The sequence below is a fragment of the Myotis nattereri genome (assembly GCF_964212035.1).
Source record: "Myotis nattereri genome assembly, chromosome: 13".
Classification (NCBI taxonomy): Eukaryota; Metazoa; Chordata; class Mammalia; order Chiroptera; family Vespertilionidae; genus Myotis; species Myotis nattereri.
Window position 1 is genome coordinate 40,768,395 of NC_138088.1, and position 20,298 is coordinate 40,788,692.

At 46.4% G+C, this 20,298-nt stretch overlaps 2 protein-coding genes across 3 annotated transcripts in view; one reads left to right on the forward strand and one right to left on the reverse strand.

The window, feature by feature from the left end:
* Nucleotides 1-1,123: 1,123 nt before the first annotated feature.
* On the reverse strand, nucleotides 1,124-13,978 carry MORN4 (MORN repeat containing 4). 2 transcript variants are annotated; one of them, XM_081104929.1, is made up of 5 exons: nucleotides 13,826-13,978; nucleotides 4,603-4,695; nucleotides 2,991-3,105; nucleotides 2,484-2,593; nucleotides 1,124-2,249 (listed from the first exon to the last, which is right to left on the reverse strand). In XM_081104929.1, exons 2-5 carry the CDS (start codon nucleotides 4,667-4,669, stop codon nucleotides 2,101-2,103), a joined length of 441 nt encoding a protein of 146 aa, XP_080961055.1. In that variant the 5' UTR covers nucleotides 4,670-4,695; nucleotides 13,826-13,978; the 3' UTR covers nucleotides 1,124-2,100. The 2 variants fall into 2 exon arrangements, with proteins under 2 accessions (XP_080961055.1, XP_080961056.1); XM_081104930.1 differs by lacking the exon at nucleotides 2,484-2,593 and having other exon boundaries at nucleotides 13,826-13,976.
* Nucleotides 13,979-18,766: 4,788 nt separating this feature from the next.
* Nucleotides 18,767-20,298, forward strand: part of PI4K2A (phosphatidylinositol 4-kinase type 2 alpha) — a 36,699-nt gene continuing 35,167 nt past the window's right edge. The window contains exon 1 of the mRNA XM_081104704.1: nucleotides 18,767-19,252. Coding sequence (XP_080960830.1) covers nucleotides 18,818-19,252 — 435 coding nt within the window. The 5' untranslated portion in view covers nucleotides 18,767-18,817. The remainder of the gene's footprint in view (nucleotides 19,253-20,298) is intronic.

Genomic DNA, 20,298 nt, shown 5'->3' on the forward strand with positions numbered 1-20,298 from the left:
TTCCTCTGCAGCATCTTCCTCCCAGGCCTGTGTACGAGCAGGGTACACAGGGTTAGTGCGGCAGGGGATGTGCGGAGAAAGGGAAACCTGGGCAGGAGTGACAGTACCTGGTCTCAGTGGGCACCGATGCTCAGGGGGAGGGGAGAACAGGGGAAGGTGCTTTGGGATCAGAAAGACCTGGAATCAAACCCCACCGGGCTCTGCCACTAGTTTGGACAACCTGAGCCTGAATTTTTAAAACTGAATTTATTGGGATGACATTGGTTAAACATGTCTGATTTTTTAAAAATGCTCCCACTGTGCAGAGGGTTTTTTAAAATATATTTTTACTGATTTCAGAGAGGGAGAGGGAGATAGATAAAAACATCAATGATGAGAATCATCAATTGGCTAACTTTTGCACACCCCCTACTGAGGATCAAGCCCACAACCTGGGCATGTGCCCTTGATCGGAATCAAACACAGGACCTTTCCGTCCACAGGCCGACGCTCTATTCACTGAGCCAAACCAGCTAAGGCTGTGCAGAGATTTTGATAATCAGATGATATATATATAGTAAAGTGTGCAGTGTCAGTTCCAAGCCCCCATCTGTGACTAATGTTTATTTTTAAATATTTTTATTGATTTTTAGAGAGAGAAGAAGGGAGAGGGAGAGAGAAACATCAATATGAGAGTGAAATATCAATTGGTTGTCTCCTACATAGCTCCCCACTGGGGATCGAGCCAGAAACCCTGGCATGTGCCCTGACTGGGAGTTGAACCAGTGACCTCCCTCAGTGCTTGGGACAACACTCAACCAACTGAGCCACACTGGCCAGGGCTGTGATTAATTTTTATTTTTTAAATATATATATTTTTTATTTCAGAGAGGGAGAGAGAGACAGAAACATCAATGATGAGAGAGAATCATTGATCGGCTGCCTTCTGCACACCCCACACTAGGGATCGAGCCCGCAACCCAGGCATGTGCCCTGACGGGGAATCGAACCGCGATCTCCTGGTTCATAGGTCGATGCTCAACCACTGAGCCACGCCGGCCGGGCTGTGATTAATTTTTAGAAACAACAAATGGGTTAATATTCATGAGGACACATAACAGGAAAGTCAAGAAAACTAAGTATAGGCAGTTCTGGTAGTTTTATTCCTCATAAACACCTGTTTCTACAGTACCATTCAAAGAATAAATAGAGGCACACGGCTATAATTTCCACCATAACCTGCTATTGAGGAGACATTCAGTGTGAGGATAAAGGGGTGCAGTGGGGTGGGGTGGGGTGTGTTCGGGTCACCGGGTAACTGGAGGCCTCTGTGAAGAACTGTGTAGGGACCCTATCAATCAAGATCTGATCCCCAGGCCTGACGGCCAAGGCTTGCGGTGGAAGAGTTACAGTGAACCAAATGCAAGGAGCCAAATGCTGTTAGTTCACCAGGGTTCTCCAATTCTACCTAAACTATTGGCCCGTTGGGAAGGAGCTATGTCAGCTCTAAGGATTCCGTTCACTCCATGGTGGGACCGGATATGGCCCAGAGAGGTCTGCTCTTTGCCCTGAAGTATGTAATAAACACAAGTTATAAAATGACCATTTACATCAGTCTCTTTCTTGACTGTCCCATAAAGGAATCCTGTCCCATGTCTAATGAAGGAGAGAGGCACAAATAGGGAGTATCTGCTAGAATTCAGGTAAGCAAGACAGCTTGTAAAGTCAGGGAAAGGGAAATCGCACTGTTCCCTAATCCTTCACAGGGGGATATATTTGGATCACCCCCTCCCCTCCCCAATACAAGCAGAATGAAGAGATTCTGCATCACTTAGCAGGAAAGGAAGCACCAGGCAGCGCAGGTCTGCACTGGGTAACCCAGGGTGTTAGGGACGGAGAGTACCAACAGCGAGACAAGGAAAAGACAGAACTGGCGACCACTCCGCAGGGCCTGGGCCACAGTCCTCAGAACTTCTCTGTGGTCGCGCCCCTGCCTGGCAGGTGATGTGGCACAGCACACGGGCATGCCATCTCCTCTCACATCTGGTTTACTTGTTCGCCTCGACTGACCAGCGGGGCACCTGCTTTACCCAGTACTTGTCCGCTGGTGCGCAGCGCCCATCAGGCGGCGAGGCTCCTGGCTGACTTGGCGGCGCTCTGGGCTTGCTGCACGGCCGCGGGACACTTCTCGCGTCGCAGCAGCTTGTTGTTCGCGAACAGGCCTTCGTTGCGGGGTATCCCGTGGGACCCGTCGGGGAACGTCAGCAGGCCTTTGAGGGAGAAAGGAAATATGGGAGTGACAGTGGCATTAATGACTCAGAGAACAGCTTGACAGGTAGAGGCCGAGGAAAAGAAACCTCACAGCCTTCTCAGGAGGACTCGGGCAGTAAGTTCGACGAACAGGCAGGCGTTAGGGCGCTGTCATATGGATTAAAGAGAACAAGGTGTCCGTCCACCCATACTGTGCTCACCTAAGTCTCCCCTCCTGCTGGGCTGCAACTTACCAAAGCCATCTACTCTGCCATTTTTAAATTCCCCCTCAAAGGTCATGTTGTCGTGTCGAATGAAGACTCCGACGCCATTAAACTTGCCCTGGGCAAACTCCCCCTCATACCTGCAGAAACACAAGATGTTAGCCTTTGGTGGGGTAGTGAGCTGTCCAGGTTCACTCTTACAAGCAGCTACCAATATGTGTTATTTATTAATGCCAAGGAGCAAAGCTGACTCCACTTACCTCAGAGCTCTACCCACCCCAGTCTCCGTCAGCAGAGGAGGGTCAGAGAGTATGTACGTGAGGCCCTACTCTCAAGGAAATAACGGAGCAGTGGGGGGAGGGAGGTCACTCACCTCTTGCCATTTCAAACTTTAGATCTATGAAAAACGAATGCTACTCCTTGCCTATTTTCAGAGGGCCTAGAACAAGCTCTTGTTTGACCAGATATTTATTACTATCATTTTTAGATCAGATTCTCCCTAGTTTAAGGCTGAGAAAAGAATGAACCAGTACCCACCTTGAGCCATCTGAGAAGGTCAGTACCCCAAAGCCACAGAAGAGCCCATTCTCAAAATGACCCAGGTAGGTGCCACCATCTGCAAACATCAGTTGACCAAAACCATGTCTGCGGCCTGAGCAAAGAGAAGGACAGATGTCAGGTTGGGATGGGGCAGCTTCCGGGTCCCCTCTCACTGTCTAACATCCCTTACCTTCCACACCCGACCCACAAAGGAAAGAAGAGAAGCAGTGACATTATCAGGGAAGAGGACAAACACCCAGAGTCACAACCTGGCTCCTGCGACCTTCCCATCTTAAGTCACAGCCATCAGACTTGGAGCAGGTCTCTCTAAGCATGAAAGATAAGAGAGGACTTAAAAATAGCACATAGTGCCTTATGGTGTGCCGGCACTCTCCTAAGCACTTCGTATATATCATCTTATTTAATCCTCACGAGAGCCTTATGAGGTAGGTATAGTACTACTATTATTTTCATTTGACAGATGTGGAAACCAAGGCAAAAAGAAGCTAAATAATTTGCTCAAGATCCTAGAGCACTTAAGTCATAGAGCGAGAATGCAAACACAGCAGGCAACCTGACCTGACAGCCCTCAACACTTAACTACATTGCCACTCGGAGAAAAATAAAAGGATAGCACTTAGCACTGTGAAGCTACTGTGCAAACCCATCAGCCTGACTGGCAACCCTGGCCTGAGCTCTGCTACATCAGGAAGGCTGAGCTCACCCACTGCCCTGGCCAGAAAACCGAGCAAGAGGCAGCTCTTTTGAGGGACAGACTCCAGCAGAGCCTCAGGAAGCCTCTCCTCTCAAGGTCATATTAAAGAGGACAGCAGGTGTTTAGGAGGCAGGAGAAAGGCTGGTGATGTTCAGAGTCAAGGTCACATCCCACCTGCACAATTTCTCCTCTCAAGGTTCAAGAATTCATCAGCTGCAGGCTCTACCATGAAAAGAAGGAGGCGCGTGTCTGGGAACAGTGTGAAATGTTCTTCACTGACACAAGTGCCTCCTGGGGGCAGCTCCTGGCTTGCTAGGCTTTGCTAGGACTGGACGCGGGGGCTTTTAAGTGGCCACATTGCTTCCAAATGAGCATCATAGAACTAATTCCTGTACAGTCTCAGGCTCCCAAGAATTTTACCATTCCTAAGAACAGATACTTGCAAATGTAACAAACTGTCACAGGAAATTCAAGGCAATGAATGTCACTTGCTCTTGAGTGCCTGCCCTTAATTTCCTTAAATTCTTAAGGCTCATTGGCATCAAGTCATTGCAATAACTTCTGTATGTTTTGATTTATGGGCACTCAAAACAATTCATTTACTCTGCTAAGTACATTAGCACTTAGGAAAACAATTCCCAAATAATATCGCTAAAAGATAAAAGGGTTAAAACACAATTTAGAAGCAGAAAGATTTAACTTACTTCTAGAGGTTGAATTAACAATAGTATTTTTTAATTTCTTTATTTATAATCCTAAAATTGAATAAAGGAAAAGCACTATCATGTTAAATCTCGGAGTAAGACCTGAAGATGAATAAAGTTGGCTTATTTATCCTGAAGTATTATCCTTCCGCCAAATGTTCATCACTGGGTACCCCAGGGGTCCTCTCACCCTCCTTCCACTCGCCACGATACTCCTCCCCACTGGAGTAGGTGAAGGAACCTTTTGTCAGGGTCATGGTGACAGCTTACAGAAGGATGAAAACTGCAGGACACAAGCAGAGGAGAAGCAGGGTCACAGGACGGCTGGAGGAAAGGCCTGCAAAGCAACTCTGGATACATTCCAAAGGCTACCAGCTCAGGCAGTGTACACTACCTTGAGTACACTTAACAAAACTACCCACTCTCCAACCATCGCCATCACCACCTCCGCCCCAGCACTTAATCCTCCTCCTCGTCTTTAAAGTTTTCAGCCAGTTCCAACTTTCTATGACCTGAGATAGAAATTTAGGATTAATCTACAAATACTTTACTGATACCTGCTATACACTTAGTTAATGTGTAAATTGCAGTCTCTTTCCTCAATATAAGTTTAAAATCTAGTTGATAAGACTAACAAAGAAAACATTGAGTAATATGAGAAATAATACAATTAACTGCCAAGTTGGATGGCAGAGATTAACAGAGACAAGAGGTGGGCAGAATTTAAAACAAGCAGTGAAGAGGGCAAAGGGCAATTCCAGACTGAGAAGACATGGGGAATGAAAGCATAAAGAGTAACGAGAACACAAGATGTTCAGGAGGAAAATAAGAAGCTGGGTCTCCTAGAGTTGAAGGCATGTTTAGGGAGTAATAGGAAATAAATTTTTCAGCCTAAACCTTAAATTTGAAAAGAACCTCTAAGATGTAATCCAAACTCGCTCACTTTATCGTTGGAGAAACAGAAGCTCGGGGAGTCAAAAGCTAGTCGGTGACCAAGCTGGAACTAGTGCGCAGGCCTCCCTGCCTGCCAGTTCTTTCCCAGGCCCTATGCGCTCTGCCTCTAGGGTCAGGCGAGTGGAAGGAGATCTTTGTCACTTAGGCAGAAGAGTTTATAGCTGATGAGGTGGGTAAAGAGACAGCTTCAGTGGGTGGGAGGGTCGGACAGGGATGTAACATGATAAAAGCAAAGTTTAAGGAAAATGAAATTGAATCAGGAAGCAGAATGGACTCGGGCAGCAACAACCTACAGCCAGAGAAGCTGGCAAGGCAGGAGATGTGATAATTCAGTAGATTGTGAAAATGAGCACAAAGCATCCCCCTCCACTCAGATCCTCCCATGAAGAGACAGTTTGTTTATCCCTCCACCCACTGGATATGGGTGGGTTATATAACTACTGGAACGTCAGCAAAGGTGATGTAGCTGAGGTTGAAGAGCACTCTTGCCCTCTTGCCCTCTTGCCCTCTTGCTGCACTTGGAACTGTTTTGTCCCCAGATGAAAAAGTGCAGGCTAGTCTGGTGGCTGACGAGAGGCCACCTGGAGCAGCTGTCTCAGCTGCCCACAGAAGCCTTGGTGAGCTCAGGCAAGACCAGAAGAGAGCACAGCCCCAAATTATTAGCCCACAGTCGCAGACTAAAGGCATGGTTGTTTTAAGCCACTTGTTTTGGGTGATGCATTACTCAGCAAAAGCTACCTGATACACCCAGATATGAGATCATAAGGCCTGAGCGAGGGGGATAACAGGGCAATGGGGGCAGAAGAGAGAACTATGACAGATATATCATGGAAAAAACAACCACTACCATCACCCAATAACATTTGAAGACTGGCTCGTTATGGCTTCACACATCTTGGTAAAATAATGTTTTTATTCAAAGATATACTATAAAAGGGATTTAAGATACCCAAACTATCATTAAATATAAATAGAGAAAAATAAAATCATTTGACATATTTAAAAAAATGAAATCCCTATTTCCTTTTTAAATCCCCTAGGTCTTTTTTTACTTACCCCTTCTCCAGAATGAAATAATACAATGTTTTCTCAAGTGGCTGTAACTATGCATAGTCCTAGGCCCACACCCAGATCTACTGAGTCAGATTCTGTACAGTGAGAGCCTGGGAATCTGCAGTGTTAACAAGCACATCATTAGAATCTTACACACCTGAAAGTTTGTGGATTATTTCTCCAATAAATGGAAATACTGTGTGTGAAGAGCTCTCCGCTGTATAAATCACCATTGAAAGGTCCTCTGTTATTAATAATTAATCTGGAGTCTGACCCTTAGGCACTTGACTGATTCCAACAGGACAAGTGCACCTCTTGTTCCCAGCACTAAGGTCAAACCCTGGAGGACAATTTTTTTTTTTAAATCCCTGGGGGCCTGGTGCCAACTGCTAGCTTCCCTTCAGGTCCCAGAGAAGCCCAAATCACAACAGTGTTAACGGTTGTAATGATGTCTCCATTGTGGAAAATCAAGGAGTTAGAAAGAGTAGGTTCCAGAGTACAAGGAAATCTGGCATATTTTATTTTTTTAAAATGGTGCTTCAAATGTTCAACTAAAACAAGGCATACATTGTTTTCTCCAAATGGTGGTGGTGGACAGTGCTGAGTTATTTATACTCCACGTCAGTCTCTAAACCTCAGTCTCCTCCTCTATGAAGTGGAGATTATCTACTTCACAGAGTTAGCATGCAGATTAAATGAAATAACATTTATGAAAGTACCTAGAACACTGGCTACCTGTGTCCTTTAAATGTTGTTCTTCTCCTCCTTCAAAGAGACACCTATACTCACACACTTACTACAATGGAAATTTCCCTAAAGTCTCAGAATAAAAATGCTACCAACATAATTTAAATAGCATTTTGTTTTGGGCGGGGGGGAGTCAGCAGTTTTGACTAATGAGGTAAATACTAAGTAGAGGAAAATGCAAATGACAGTTGCCACCCATCTGTTCTTTATCAACACCCTATATGATATTTTAATTTTGGCCTATGTCATAATAATTTTTGATACAGATGCCAGATGCCCAGAAATGGTCTGATGTGAAATCAGCTTGGCCTGAACAGAGCAGGGCCCAGTCGCATCTTCTAGGCCTGGCTCTGCCTCAGACCCCCAGTTTCATCCCAGCTATGAGGATAGATGAGTTCTGAGACCCGCTGTGGTCTCACCCAAACATGGAGGAACATTCATTTCTACCCCCATAATGAAGGCCAGCTTTGTGGAGGCACTTCTAGAAATGTTTGGGAGTCAATCTCATAGGTCCATCAATCAGGGGCTTTCTCACTTTTTAGTTACTCAAAAACTCCATGCCCAGGGTCTTTCACATAATAGAAGGCAGACTGAGAAAAGGATCATTTTCTTCTTAAAGCCCCTCAAAACCTGTGGGGCTATTTTCTCAGAGAGGTGGTGCCTTCTCTGTCCCATCAATGTTCCACAAGGTCAGCATCCAATTTCAGGTGCACAATTCTCTTATGTCAGCCCAGCATCAGAGTGAGCTTGGAGTGGAGGTCAACATGACTCCATTGCAACTACAACATTAATGAGAGGAAGAGAAACGTTTTCCATCAAAACTGCTGGGCATTGAGTTAGCTAGAGGCTATCTTCAGCTGCTTCCCAGAACAAATTAAGTCAGATTGATGGTAGTGGTTGTTTTTTCCTATGATATATCTGTCAAATTTCCATTCCTAAAAATCAGCATATGGTACAAATCTGAACTATCTCATTCCTTCTAAACAAGTCAGAATTAGAAAGGATATCTCTTCTACTAAATCTTACGACTAAACAACCATTCCAAAATATAAACACAAAATGATTATTTATACAGAAGATACGGGAATTTCCTTTAAATGGTAGGCAGCAGTTAACTTGTCTTCACTCAAAACTTTGGAAGGAGTTATTGCAGTGCAATCTGAGGAATCAGACTGATTACAGAGGGACTCAGGGGGGGCAGCCTCTTGTTTACTTTCTCTTAAGGCCCATGAAACTCCCAGATAGTGGCATCCCAGCTTGTCTCAGAGGGACCACCAGTAAAGGTCTCTGAAAGAAAGGGGACATCATCTCTCAACTTAACCCTGCCACCATCCTCTCCCACTGTTTTCAAAAGTGCATACTATACTACAAATTTCCATTCCTTTTTTATCTAGGAACATAGAGCAAACTCCCTTCAATAGTTACTTTTCAAAATAAAGTCCATAGCCAAAACACAATCAGAAGTGCTAATTAGAGGGAACACATATTGACTCCATGGGACTAAGGCCATGGTTAAACACATTTGACTAGAAATTTCTACCTATGTCCAAATAATTGATATTGTCACTGTCTGGGTGTCAGGATGTTCATTTAGCATTTCTGTAATTAGACATGCTAAGTAATACTCAGCTGCATAGCCACTGACCCAGAAAAAAATTTCACCGGTTAACATGGTCATTGAGACAAATCTAGTTTAATAAAGTATAGTCAATGGTAATGAAGACTGAAAACCCAATCTATATATATAAAAACCCAGCGACCAGAACAGTGGAACAACCAGAATGACCAGTGGCTATGATGCGCACTGCGGCAGCCAACTAGCCTGATCTGGGCCCCGATCGGCGCCTCTCCCCCTCCCCAATGGCCCGGCCTGATGGGCCCCCATTGGGGCAGGTCGGATGGACCCCACCTGTGCATGAATTCATGCACCAGGCCTCTAGACCATCCTATCTAATAATAGACAAACATGGTAATTGACCATACCTTCACTACATCTCCCATTTGCTAATCAGCATGATATGCAAATTAACCGCCAACAAAGATGGCGGCTAATTTGCATACTGCAGGCAGGGCAGGACAGCAGGAGCTGCCAGCGGGAGCTGCCATCCAGGCCCCTGTGTGCAACCCCAGAAGCCGCCTGCCTGCCGCCCGTGATCAGATTCAATCTTGGGCCGCAGGCCAGCCCCAGAAGCCCCAGAAGCCCCAGAAGCCACCTGATATGGCAGTAACTCTATCAGTAAGCTCTCTGAAAGTCAGTGGCATAAATGAACCAATTAAAAGACAGATTATGAGGGTGAATCAAAAACAAAACCCACTTTAAATATAAAGACACATATAGATTAAAAGTATATGAATTAAGCTTCAGCCTGTTTTGCTCAGTGGATAGAGCATTAATCCATGGACTGAAGGGTCCCAGGTTCGATTCCAGTCAAGGACATGTACCTCAGTTGCTGGCTTGATCCCCAGTCCCTATCAGAGCATGTGCAGGAGGCAACCAATCAATGTGTCTCTCCCTTTCCCTTCACTCTCTCTAAAATTCAATGGAAAAATATCCTTGGGTGAAGATTAACAAAAACAAAATAAATGGATTAAGTAACATTAAAGAGATTATAAAAAAATATATTCCAAATTTTGTTAGTTGTATAATGGTTATGTTTAAATTATTAACACCTAAGAAATTGGGTGAAGGGTAGATATAATATGCTGTAGTATTTTATAGGTGTTTTTTTTACATGTATGAGATTATTTCAAATTAAAATATTAAAAAATTAAAAAAATAATGAAATATTAATTGGAATGTATCTGCATTACATGAAAAATCTCCTAATTGCTTCTAGCATAATTTATTAAATTGTGCTAAAATTTACAAGGGTTCAATTAAAAAATATCTTAATTCTAAATGATGTAATAGAAAATATGTAATAGTGCAGTTATAAGCACTTATCTGAAAATAAAAATTTAAAGAAGCGAATTTACAGAAGGGATTAGCCAAAGAGAATATATGCACAACCCATGGACACAGACAACAGTATGGTGATGCCAGAGAGAAGTGGGGGGCAAGAGCTGGGTAGAGAAGGCAAAGGGGGGAAATAGGGACATCCTATATCCTATCTAATAAAAGGGAAACATGGTAATTAGTGTACATCCGCTACCCTTCCCATTGGCTAATCAGCGAGATATGCAAATTAACTGCCAGCCAAGATGGCAGCCGGCAGCCAGGCAGCTTGAAGCTAACATGAGGCTTGCTTGCTTCAGTGACGGAGGAAACCAACGTTCCCCACCTGCCTTGCCGGCCTCAGAGCTTGCAGTTTGAAACATTGTTACAAATATAGAAGCTAAACAAAACCCCAGAAACCTGCTTTCAGCCAACCGGGATCTCAGAGCGGGAGTTGATACAGTGTTTCAATTACAGAACCCAATCATACCAGATACCTGCTTTCAGCAGCAGAGGCCTCAGAGCTGGAGCCAGAGCTAAAGTTGACCCAGAATTAAAAAAAAAGAAAAAAAGGAGCAGTTGGGAGCTTCAGCCTGAAAACAGCCCTCAGCCCCTCACCCAGACTGGCCAGGCACCCCAGTGGGGACCCCCACCCTGAAGGGTGTGTGACCAGCTTCAAACAGCCATCATCCCCTCACCCAGGCTGGCCAGGCACCCCAGTGGGGACCCCCACCCTGATCCAGGACACCCTTCAGGGCAAACCAGCCAGCCCCCACCCATGCACCAGGCCTCTATCCTATATAGTAAAAGGGTAATATGCCTCCCAGCACCGGGATCAGCGGAACTGAGAGGCCTCCTGGCACCGGGATCAGTGTGACAGGGGGCAGTGCTCAAACCACCTGATCGCCCTGCGGCTCTGTGTGTGACAGGGGGTGGGGCCACAACCTCCCTATTTGCCCTGCTCTGTTCATGACAGGGGAAGGCGCCCCAACCCCCTGATCAGCCCTGCTCTGTGGGTGATAGAGGGCGACGCCCCCCCCCCCCAAAGGGCCCTGCTCTGTGTGTGATGGGGTAGAGCCATAACCTCCCCATTGGCCCTGCCCTGAGTGTGACAGGGTGCAGGACCCAACCCCCTGATCCGCCCTGCTCTGTGTGTGACAGGGTGCGGCGCCCCAACCCCCTGATCCGCCCTGCTCTGTGTGTGACAGGGGGCAGTGCCCCAACTCCCCTATCGGCCCTACTCTGTGAGTGACAGGGGGGAGCTCCTCAACCCCCTGATTGGCCCTGCTCTGTGCATGACGGGGGGAGCTCCCCAACCCCCTGATCGACCCTGCTCTGTGCGTGATAGGGTACAGAGGCCCAACCACCCTGATGGGCCCTGCTCTGTGAGTGACAGGGGCCAGCGCCCCAACACCCTGATTTGCCCTGCTCTGTGCATGACAGGGGGTGGTGCCGCAACCTCCCCATCGACCCTGCCTTGAGTGTGACAGGGGGCGGTGCCCCAACTCCCCAATCAGCCCTTCTCTGAGCCCAACCAGGGGCTGCACCTAGGGATTGGGCCTGCCCTCTCCCACCCGGGAGCAGGCCTAAGCCAGCAGGTCGTTATCTCCTGAGGGGTCCCAGACTGCGAGAGGGCACAGGCCGGGCTGAGGGACTCCCCACTTCCCCCCGAGTGCACAAATTTTTGTGCACTGGGCCTCTAGTATATATATAAAAGTCTAAGCGACCGAATGACCAAATGACCAGTCGACTAAATGACCAGTTACTATGACGCACACTGACCATCAGGGGGCATATGCTCAACACAGGAGCTGCTCCCTGGTGGTATGTGCGCTCCCACAACCAACCTCCTGTGGCCAGCCAACCTCCCACGGTCCCTCCCCACAGCAAGCCAACCTTCCGCGGTCCCTCCCCTCTCCCCCCCCCCCCCACCCCACCATGGCCAACTTCCCTCTGTCCCTCCCCCTGGCCCACCAACCTCTGGATGGGCCCCAATCACTGGCCAGGCCGAGGGACCCCACCTGTGCACGAATTCGTGCACCAGGCCTCTAGTACTTTAATAAGGATGCAAATCAGTATTTGTGTCAGGTATTCAAAGAGACTAGATGGCCTACAAAGTTAGGCTTCAGCTATACGTATGGAATCTAGTCACAAAGTCAAGATAATTCATGCTTCTTCTAAGCAGATACTCATTCTTTGTTCTTTGGCTGGATGGGTTGCAAAGAATCAATCCAAACATTTATCTAAAAGAAAAATGACTCTTTGTCCCTGCAAACCAATATACTATTAGTCTGCACAAGAGTTTATATCCCTGCTATCTTTCTTTCCTCCTGACTCAGACATTTCCAAATAGAAGTTGAAGACAGGAAAAACCTTTGTTTCCATTCCGTTTGTCATTATTTTTTTTGAAATCAAACTTGTTAAAAAATATTTAAGTATTCATAATCACCTGTGTCCAAATTCAGAGAACTTCTTAAATAAAAAAAACTAACATAAAGAGGAATAGATTTTCAGTTTAAGAATATTGTTTGGAGCCCTGGCCGGGTAGCTCCATCAGTTAGAGTATCGTCTGATACACCAAGGTTGCAGGTTCCATCCCCAGTCAGGGTACATACAAGAATTGATCGATGAATGCATAAATAAGTGGAACAACAAACTAATGTCTCTCTCTCTCTCTCTCAAATCAATTTTTTAAAAAAGGAATATTATTTGTAGGCAGCAACCTTAAATACCTACAAATATCTACCTACAAATATCTTTAACATTGTCTCTCTCCCAAGCTACCCTCCCCAAAGTAAGATAGTTTTGTCAAAGTTTCTTCAGTTATGAAGACAGCAGTTCTTAGGCCTCTAGAATCCTAAACAGAAGAAAATGAAGGATTTGATCAACAAAGAAGAAAGCTAGAACAAAATGCAAACGTTCTTTTTAAAGTGTTTTAAGTGAGCATAAAATAACTTTTTATTGTAAGTCAAGTCTCTTTTCCTATAAGTCTCCCTTCCACTCGAAAGGTAAATAGATGTATGTCTACTAGGTAAAGGTCTTATTTAGGAAGACTGTGGGATGGTTACATTGAAGAACCTGGAAAGAAAATCCTAATAACAGAAAGAAGGTAAAAAAAGAAAGAAAAAAAAGAAGAAAAAGAAAGAGACGACTCTGGGGTGACGGGGACTGCCAGGATATTCCTGTTTCATGAATGAGGAAATGAACGGTCCGGTTCTAATAGAGCCCAGTTTCTCCTGCTGGTACTAAGCAGTTTGGAACGCTAGCCTGCGGGGTGCGACCCTAAACTCACTGAGGCATCCGTGTCTCCGACCCGTCGGTGCGGGACGGCTCTCCACCACAGTGTGAGCGAGGCGGGCCCCAGGCAAACAAAGCCGTCGGTGGCAAAAGACAACATGTCCACGTCCACCTCCCCTTTCCCTCCGCCACCCATCCTCACGTTCCACACTGCTCCTGCCCTCCACCCCGGGGCTGCTCGCTCGCCCCTCGGGTCTGGCATCCCCGCCCACCCCGCTCGCTAACCCGGTGCCGGGGCTCTCCCAGGCCTCGGGCCCCAGCGGTGGAAACGGGCGGCCGAGTTTGGGACCCTGGGGCAGCCGCCCTCCGGTCAGCACGTCGGGCTTGGAGCCATGCTCCCCACCCCTGTCATCTCGGGCTGGGCTCCTCAGTCCCTTCCTCACCGCCACACTCTCCCGGCCCCCTCCCACCCGCGCTGCCAGCCAACCTGGGCTCCGCCTTTTGGGATGACCGTTACGCCCGGCGCGGGGTTCGAGCGGCCGGCCGGCCTTCCGCTCCCCCGGGCTCGCCCCTGCCACCTGCCTCTCCGCCACCTCCACCAGCGCCTGCCCCTCCTGACGCCGCCATCCCCGGCAGCCGCACTGGCCAGAATGCCCGCTGCCCATTGGCTGTTACCTAAGCAACCGGGAGCAATGCCACTCCCTATTGGCTCAGGCCGGACTCGGCGCCATCTTTGTGCGGGGCAAAGTGTCAACTATCCGAAAGGGGGACGGGGCTGACCCTAAATTCCACCTCGGCAACCCCGACTGAAAGAGAACTCAGGTCTCGCCCATCGCGGGGCAGCCTAGCCGAAATGTCAACACCGAACCGAACCGAACCGAACCGAACCAAACCGAACCAAACCAAACCAAACCTGCGTCAGATGCAACTGGAGCGGTGCCGGTCCTGCTCCGATCTCCGCAGCTGTCAATGGCCCCTCCGAGGAGTCTCCCGGCAGAACCCTGCACACGGCTTTGAGGTGCAGCTTTGTAAATTGTAAGGCTCTAGAGCGGGCAAACTGTAGTTTAATTAGTGCAACCCTGCGCCAGACACTGTGATATCAAGACACGTTTGCATTCCTTGTAGGGATGTGTGTTGTCGTTGTCATTACCCAGATCCTTTGTGTTTAAAATATGCCAAGTTGGAAGCAAATCAGCCCAAATACTACGCACATCACTGGGTTTATCTCTGTTTATTTACTTGGAATGAAACATGATGCTAGCTATGGTGCTGCCAGGATGGAAAAGACTCGATCACTGCTCTCAGCGGACTTACTGCTAAGAGTGGCGAAGAAAAGATTCATGCACGTGGGAAAATCCACGACTATATTTAATTATTAAGAGAAGGCAAACTCATGAAGAGAGTAAACAGATTGCCTCTCTGAGTTGGGACTTTTCCTCATCTGTAGGACGGAAAATTATAATAATGATGATGATAAAGGCTGCCTAGGACTTTTTTTTTTTGAGACTACAATGTCAAAAGCTCAATACTGTGTCTGAGACATTGTAAATGCCCCATAAATGGTAGTTTAAATTGTTTTAAAAAATACTTGAATTCTGTATCTAAATTCCATTTCTGCCACCAACAGTGTGTGGCTTCAAGCAAGCTATGAAGCTCTCTAAGAGCCTATAAAATGAGATTGGACTAGCAGACCTGTAAGATTCAATCCCGCTCCTATACTCAATGTTAAACATGCTAACTGCGGTAATGACTACAGACATAATTACAGTAGTTGAGAGAATGGAGTGTCAAGAAAATAGATCTTATTACATTGGAGAATATGTGTTTAAAAAAACATGAAGAAAAAAGGTTAAATGGATTGTGGTCAATTTATGGAGAGTCCTGAAAAATTAAGGAGGAGATATGGTTTGCAAAATGTAATTTCTTAAATAGGCAAATTCATAGACACAGAATGTAGACTAGAGGTTACCAGAAGTTAGAGGAAGAAGAAGCTATTGGTTAATGGGTACAAAGTTTTTGTTGGGATGATAAAAAAGTTTTGGGTAGAGATAGTGGTGATGGTTACACCACATTGTGAATATATTTAATGTTACTGAATTGTACACTTATGAATGGTTAAAGTGATAAATATTAGGTATATTTTACCACAATAAAAAATGCAGTTTCTTAATCAAAACAGTGACACAATGAAACCAGTGTTGTAATAAAATTAATCTGGCAGTGATACCCAGAGATGATCAGAGAGAAATTGGAAGCAGAGAAGCACACTCAGAAGCCACTGTAAGAATGTAGCTAAGACATACTGGAATGTGGCATCAGTGGCGATGGAAAGAAAGAGGGTAAATATAAGAAAAATTTCATAGAGGTATTTGATAAGAAGCAATATACTAGTAGTGTTAAAAGCATGGAGCTAGTCAGCCTGGATTTGGATCCAGTTCTGCCATTTATCAGCTTCATGACCATGGACAAGTTACTTTACTCAGCTTCCAACATCACAGAGGCTGTAATGCTTGCCACTTGACTTAATCCATGTGATGCACTTAAAATAATATCAGGCACTTGCTTACCTGTTGGTAAGTGCTAGCTCTTCATAGTGTCAATGTATTGACGCTCTTTTCAGTAAAAGGAAAGTCAAGTTCAGGAGGTAGGTACAGAAAGAAATCCTGAGAGTTTTCCATAGGAAAAAAACCTCAGAATTAAAGGGAGAACTCTAAATCTTGCTTTCCTTAACCATAACTTGAAGCTTAAGAGCTAAAGAAGATGAATAATATAGGAAATCATCTCTGTGGCTATGGCCCCCAGGATACAAGAGACAAGTGGTACTTAATTATTTGATGTTTGGGTAGGAAAGGGAAACACATCTTGTAACTGAAAGGTGTAATGGAACCATCTGTATGGGGCTTTGCTAGAATGGTTTATTTAGCAAAATAAAAGTTTAAGACACCCCCATCATATAATTAAACAATTCAGTACTCCTGGTTACCTGTGGCAACAATTTGATTCAAGAAAGAATTGTTGAATGAACTTAAAAGGAGTCTGCAGGCTTTGGCTAGAAATAAATGACAAAGATTTACTCAAGGGTCTTAGGGTTTGCAAACCAGAAACACAACCAGGCAAAAACCCAGAAGTGTTCCAAAGAAGCAAGAAAAGTTCAGAGTTCTTATAGTGAAGTGCATTCTTCAGAATAATTGGTTCTGCATTCTTAGCCCTTGGAGTGGTCCAAGGTAGTTATCAGTCAGATGTCAGGAGATCTGGATGATGGATGCTAGGTAGCCTAGAAGATGGGCATGGGGAGGTCTGGTCACATCTGTGGTCTAGAGATAATAGATGTCAGGTCTATGTTAGTAGTACGGATACGTGAGTCCTTCAGGCATTATATGGATGTCTGGTATATGACTATAGCAACTCCATTTTATTTCTCCACTCTGTTCTTCAGAATGATTATGAAATATTGGTTACTATATAGTTGGTCACCTGCTGTGAAAACCCACATCTCTCTCTGCTGGTTACTTTGAGCACAAAAATGATAACAACATCAATAGTAATCTCAACAAATGGTACGTAAAAACTCACCATTTGTTTACACTTTTTTATATACTCACTAACTAGAGGCCCAGTGCACAAATTTGTGCATGGGTGGGGTCCATAGGCCTGGCCAGGGATAGGGTCGATTGGGGCCTTAGGAGGTTGGCCCACCGGCCAGGGGGAGGGGCCACGGGAGGTTGTCTGTGGGAGTGCATTGACCACCAGGGGCAGCTCCTGCATTGAACGACTGCCCCCTGGTGGTCAGTGCGCATCAGAGCGACTGGTTGACCGGTCATTCGGTCATTCAGGCTTTTATATAGCATATAGATAAGCACTATGCTAAGTTCTTTACATACTTATCGTGATTCTTATTTAATCAATTGAGGAAGAGATGATTACTCCCATTTTATAGATGATGAAACAGACTGAGAGAGTTAAATAACTTGTACAAAATAACTAATAAATGTGAAGTCAGGGTTCAAACTCCAAACTCCCTCCCCCTCGCCAATTGATTTAATCACATTCTTCCTTTAAGACTTAGTTCATAGAACATGCCCACTTAAGGTTTTTACTGACTCTCCCGCATACCCCCAAGCCGCTAAACTTAATTTATGGAGTTTTCAGTTCTGATTGTTGGCTCTTTTTCTCCAACTGCCTCAGAGAGTTGTATGTCTTCAGCTTGAGGGTAAGGACTATAACATTCTTCTCTTTACCACTGATAAAAACGTACTGAGCACCTACTGTGTCTAGATACTGAGGTTTTACTGTGATAAATAAAACACCCTTACTTTGATTTTTTTTTTTTTTTTTTTTTTTAGTTTAGTGGGACCATATCTTTCCTCAATTGACAAATAAACATTGAGCTTTGTGGCAGGTACTGTGTAAACTGCGTGAGGACTGAGATTTTTTAAAAACCTTTCTATTTAGGTAGAGAAGGGATTTTTGTTTCTTTGCTTCACAACTATCTCTACAGCACCTAGAACAGTGATGGCGAACCTATGACACACGTGTCAGAGGTGACATGCGAACTCATTTTTTGGTTGATTTTTCTTTGTTAAATGGCATTTAAATATATAAAATAAATATCAAAAATATAAATCTTTGTTTTACTATGGTTGCAAATATCAAAAAATTTCTATATGTGACATGGCACCAGAGTTAAGTTAGGGTTTTTCAAAATGCTGACACGCCGAGCTCAAAAGGTTCGCCATCACTGACCTAGAACATAGTAGGTCCTCAATAAATATTTAATGACTGAGTGCATAATTGAATGACTGCAGATACAAAGATTAGATTTTTCTTTTCTTCTGGTTAATCCTCACCTGAGGATATTTTTCCATTGATTTTTAGAGTGGAAGGGAAGGGGAGAGAAATAGATAGAAACATGGATATTAGAGAGACACATTTTGATTTGATGCCTCCCGAATGCAGCCAACTGGGATTGAGCCTGCAACCAAGGTACATGCCCTTGACCAGAATCAAACACAGGACCCTTCAGGCTTTGGGCCGATGCTCTATCCACTGAGCCAAAGCGTCTAGGGCAAAAATTAGATTTTTCCAGTCTTACAGTGGGTTCACAGTAGGCACTCAATAACTAATGACTGCTTAGGTAGGTTACTTTATTGAAAACTCCCAAAGATGGGTCAGCAATTGGAAGCTAAGAGCGGAGGGCGTCTCTGACACGAGGTCTGCTGCTGGAGCATGCGCAGTCATCAGAGAGGTGATGAGCAAACTCTGCGGAGCGCGATTGCGTAGGCGCTGATTCTGATTGGCTACTGTCGCGCGCGAGGGGGTTGTGCCTACTCGTCACCAAGTAAACAAGGAGGTGGGGGCGGGGCCAGAGAGGCACCGCGACCTGGTTGGCCGGGCGGAGGTTGGGGGTGTTGTGGATTGGCCCCGGCCCGGAGTTCAGCTGTGCGCTACGCGCCGGGTCCGGGAGCCGGCGGCCTGAGGGATGGACGAGACGAGCCCACTAGTGTCCCCCGAGCGGGCCCAACCCCCGGACTATACCTTCCCGTCCGGCTCGGGCGCTCACTTTCCGCAGGTGCCGGGGGGCGCGATCCGAGTGGCGGCGGCGACCGGCCCGGCCCCTTCACCGCCGGGCTCGCCAGGCCACGACAGGGAGCGGCAGCCACTGCTGGATCGGGCCCGGGGTGCCGCGGCCCAGGGTCAAGCCCAGACCGTGGCGGCTCAGGCCCAAGCCCTGGCCGCCCAGGCCGCGGCCGCTGCTCACGCCGCGCAGGCCCACCGGGAACGGAACGAGTTTCCCGAGGACCCGGAGTTCGAGGCGGTGGTGCGACAGGCCGAAGTGGCCATCGAGCGCTGCATCTTCCCCGAGCGCATCTACCAAGGCTCCAGCGGAAGCTACTTCGTCAAGGACCCTCAGGGGGTGAGATCCGGGTGGCGACCGAGCCCGCTGGCTGCGGGGACTGTGGGCCTGGCCGGGGGAGGCGGGGGGCGGGGGGCTGAACGAAAGGTCGCAGAAGGGAGAAACTTTCCAGTGCGGAGCCCCTCGGCAGGGTTTTGGAGTGCCACGGGGACTGGAGGTGGAGAAGCTCTGCGGAATGAAGAAATAAATCAGAACCTGTTTGGTGGGGGAGGAGTGAGCGGAAAAGAGGAAATAGACCAGATACAGGCGGAGGGCCCAGCTGTGCGGTGGGGCGATCTGCTTCTGGACGGAGAGGCGCGGGGAGATGCTGCTTCCTAGGAGGTTCGGTAAATGCATTAGGGCATTAACCTACAGATTTGCAGGTTGAGGTCTGGGCCCGTCTTTTCCTCTTTTGGGACCAAACCAGTTGTTAGTTGACGCCCCATCAGGGAGGGGCTCTGAGGGTGCAGGTCCAGCCTCTGTGCTGTGGGGATGTCTCCTGCCGCCTCCCCAGGCCTCCTATTGGCAGACGCTGGTGACAGAGTGGGTGGAATGAGCAATTTCCATCTGTCTGGGTATTGCTCACTTCTTTTGGGAAATTGTTCAACAATGTTTATGGTTCCTCAAACTTAGAATGGAGATTTAGAATCACGGGGCTGTCAGCTGCCTTCTTACTTTCATTTCTCTCCCAGGACGATCGTAGTTAGCTTTTTCAGCGAAGGCGAAGTGTTTGCTGACCTTTATTTTGTCCCTTGCATTTATTTGTATAAAGGAGGACGGGGATGGGATGGGGCATAGAGTGATCAGGGCAGCTGAGAGATGACCTTTATTTTTATTTATTTTTTTAACATGAGAAAGACAAATTTGATTTCCTAAGGTATGGGAGCCCCATAAACATATGTGATCCAAAGGCAGTCAGGCAATTGATGTTTATATGCGGTCTCAGCTGAGGGATATGGGCTGGAGCTTCAAAGGGGAGGACAGCAATTCACTGGGAAGTTAAGAAGAGCAGGTGTTTGCTAATCAGGTATTTTACCTGCCGTATAGGTAAGTCCTACAGGAAAAAA

Bases quoted from the DNA above. Each gene is read 5' to 3' on its own strand.
- MORN4 (XM_081104929.1), bottom strand. From the start codon at position 4,669: ATGACCCTGACAAAAGGTTCCTTCACCTACTCCAGTGGGGAGGAGTAT. The intron at 3,106-4,602 runs GTGAGAGGACCC...CTCTTTGCTCAG, and splicing joins TCGTGGCGAGTGGAAGGAGG to GCCGCAGACATGGTTTTGGT. The intron at 2,594-2,990 runs GTGGGTACTGGT...GTGTTTCTGCAG, and splicing joins ACCTTCTCAGATGGCTCAAG to GTATGAGGGGGAGTTTGCCC.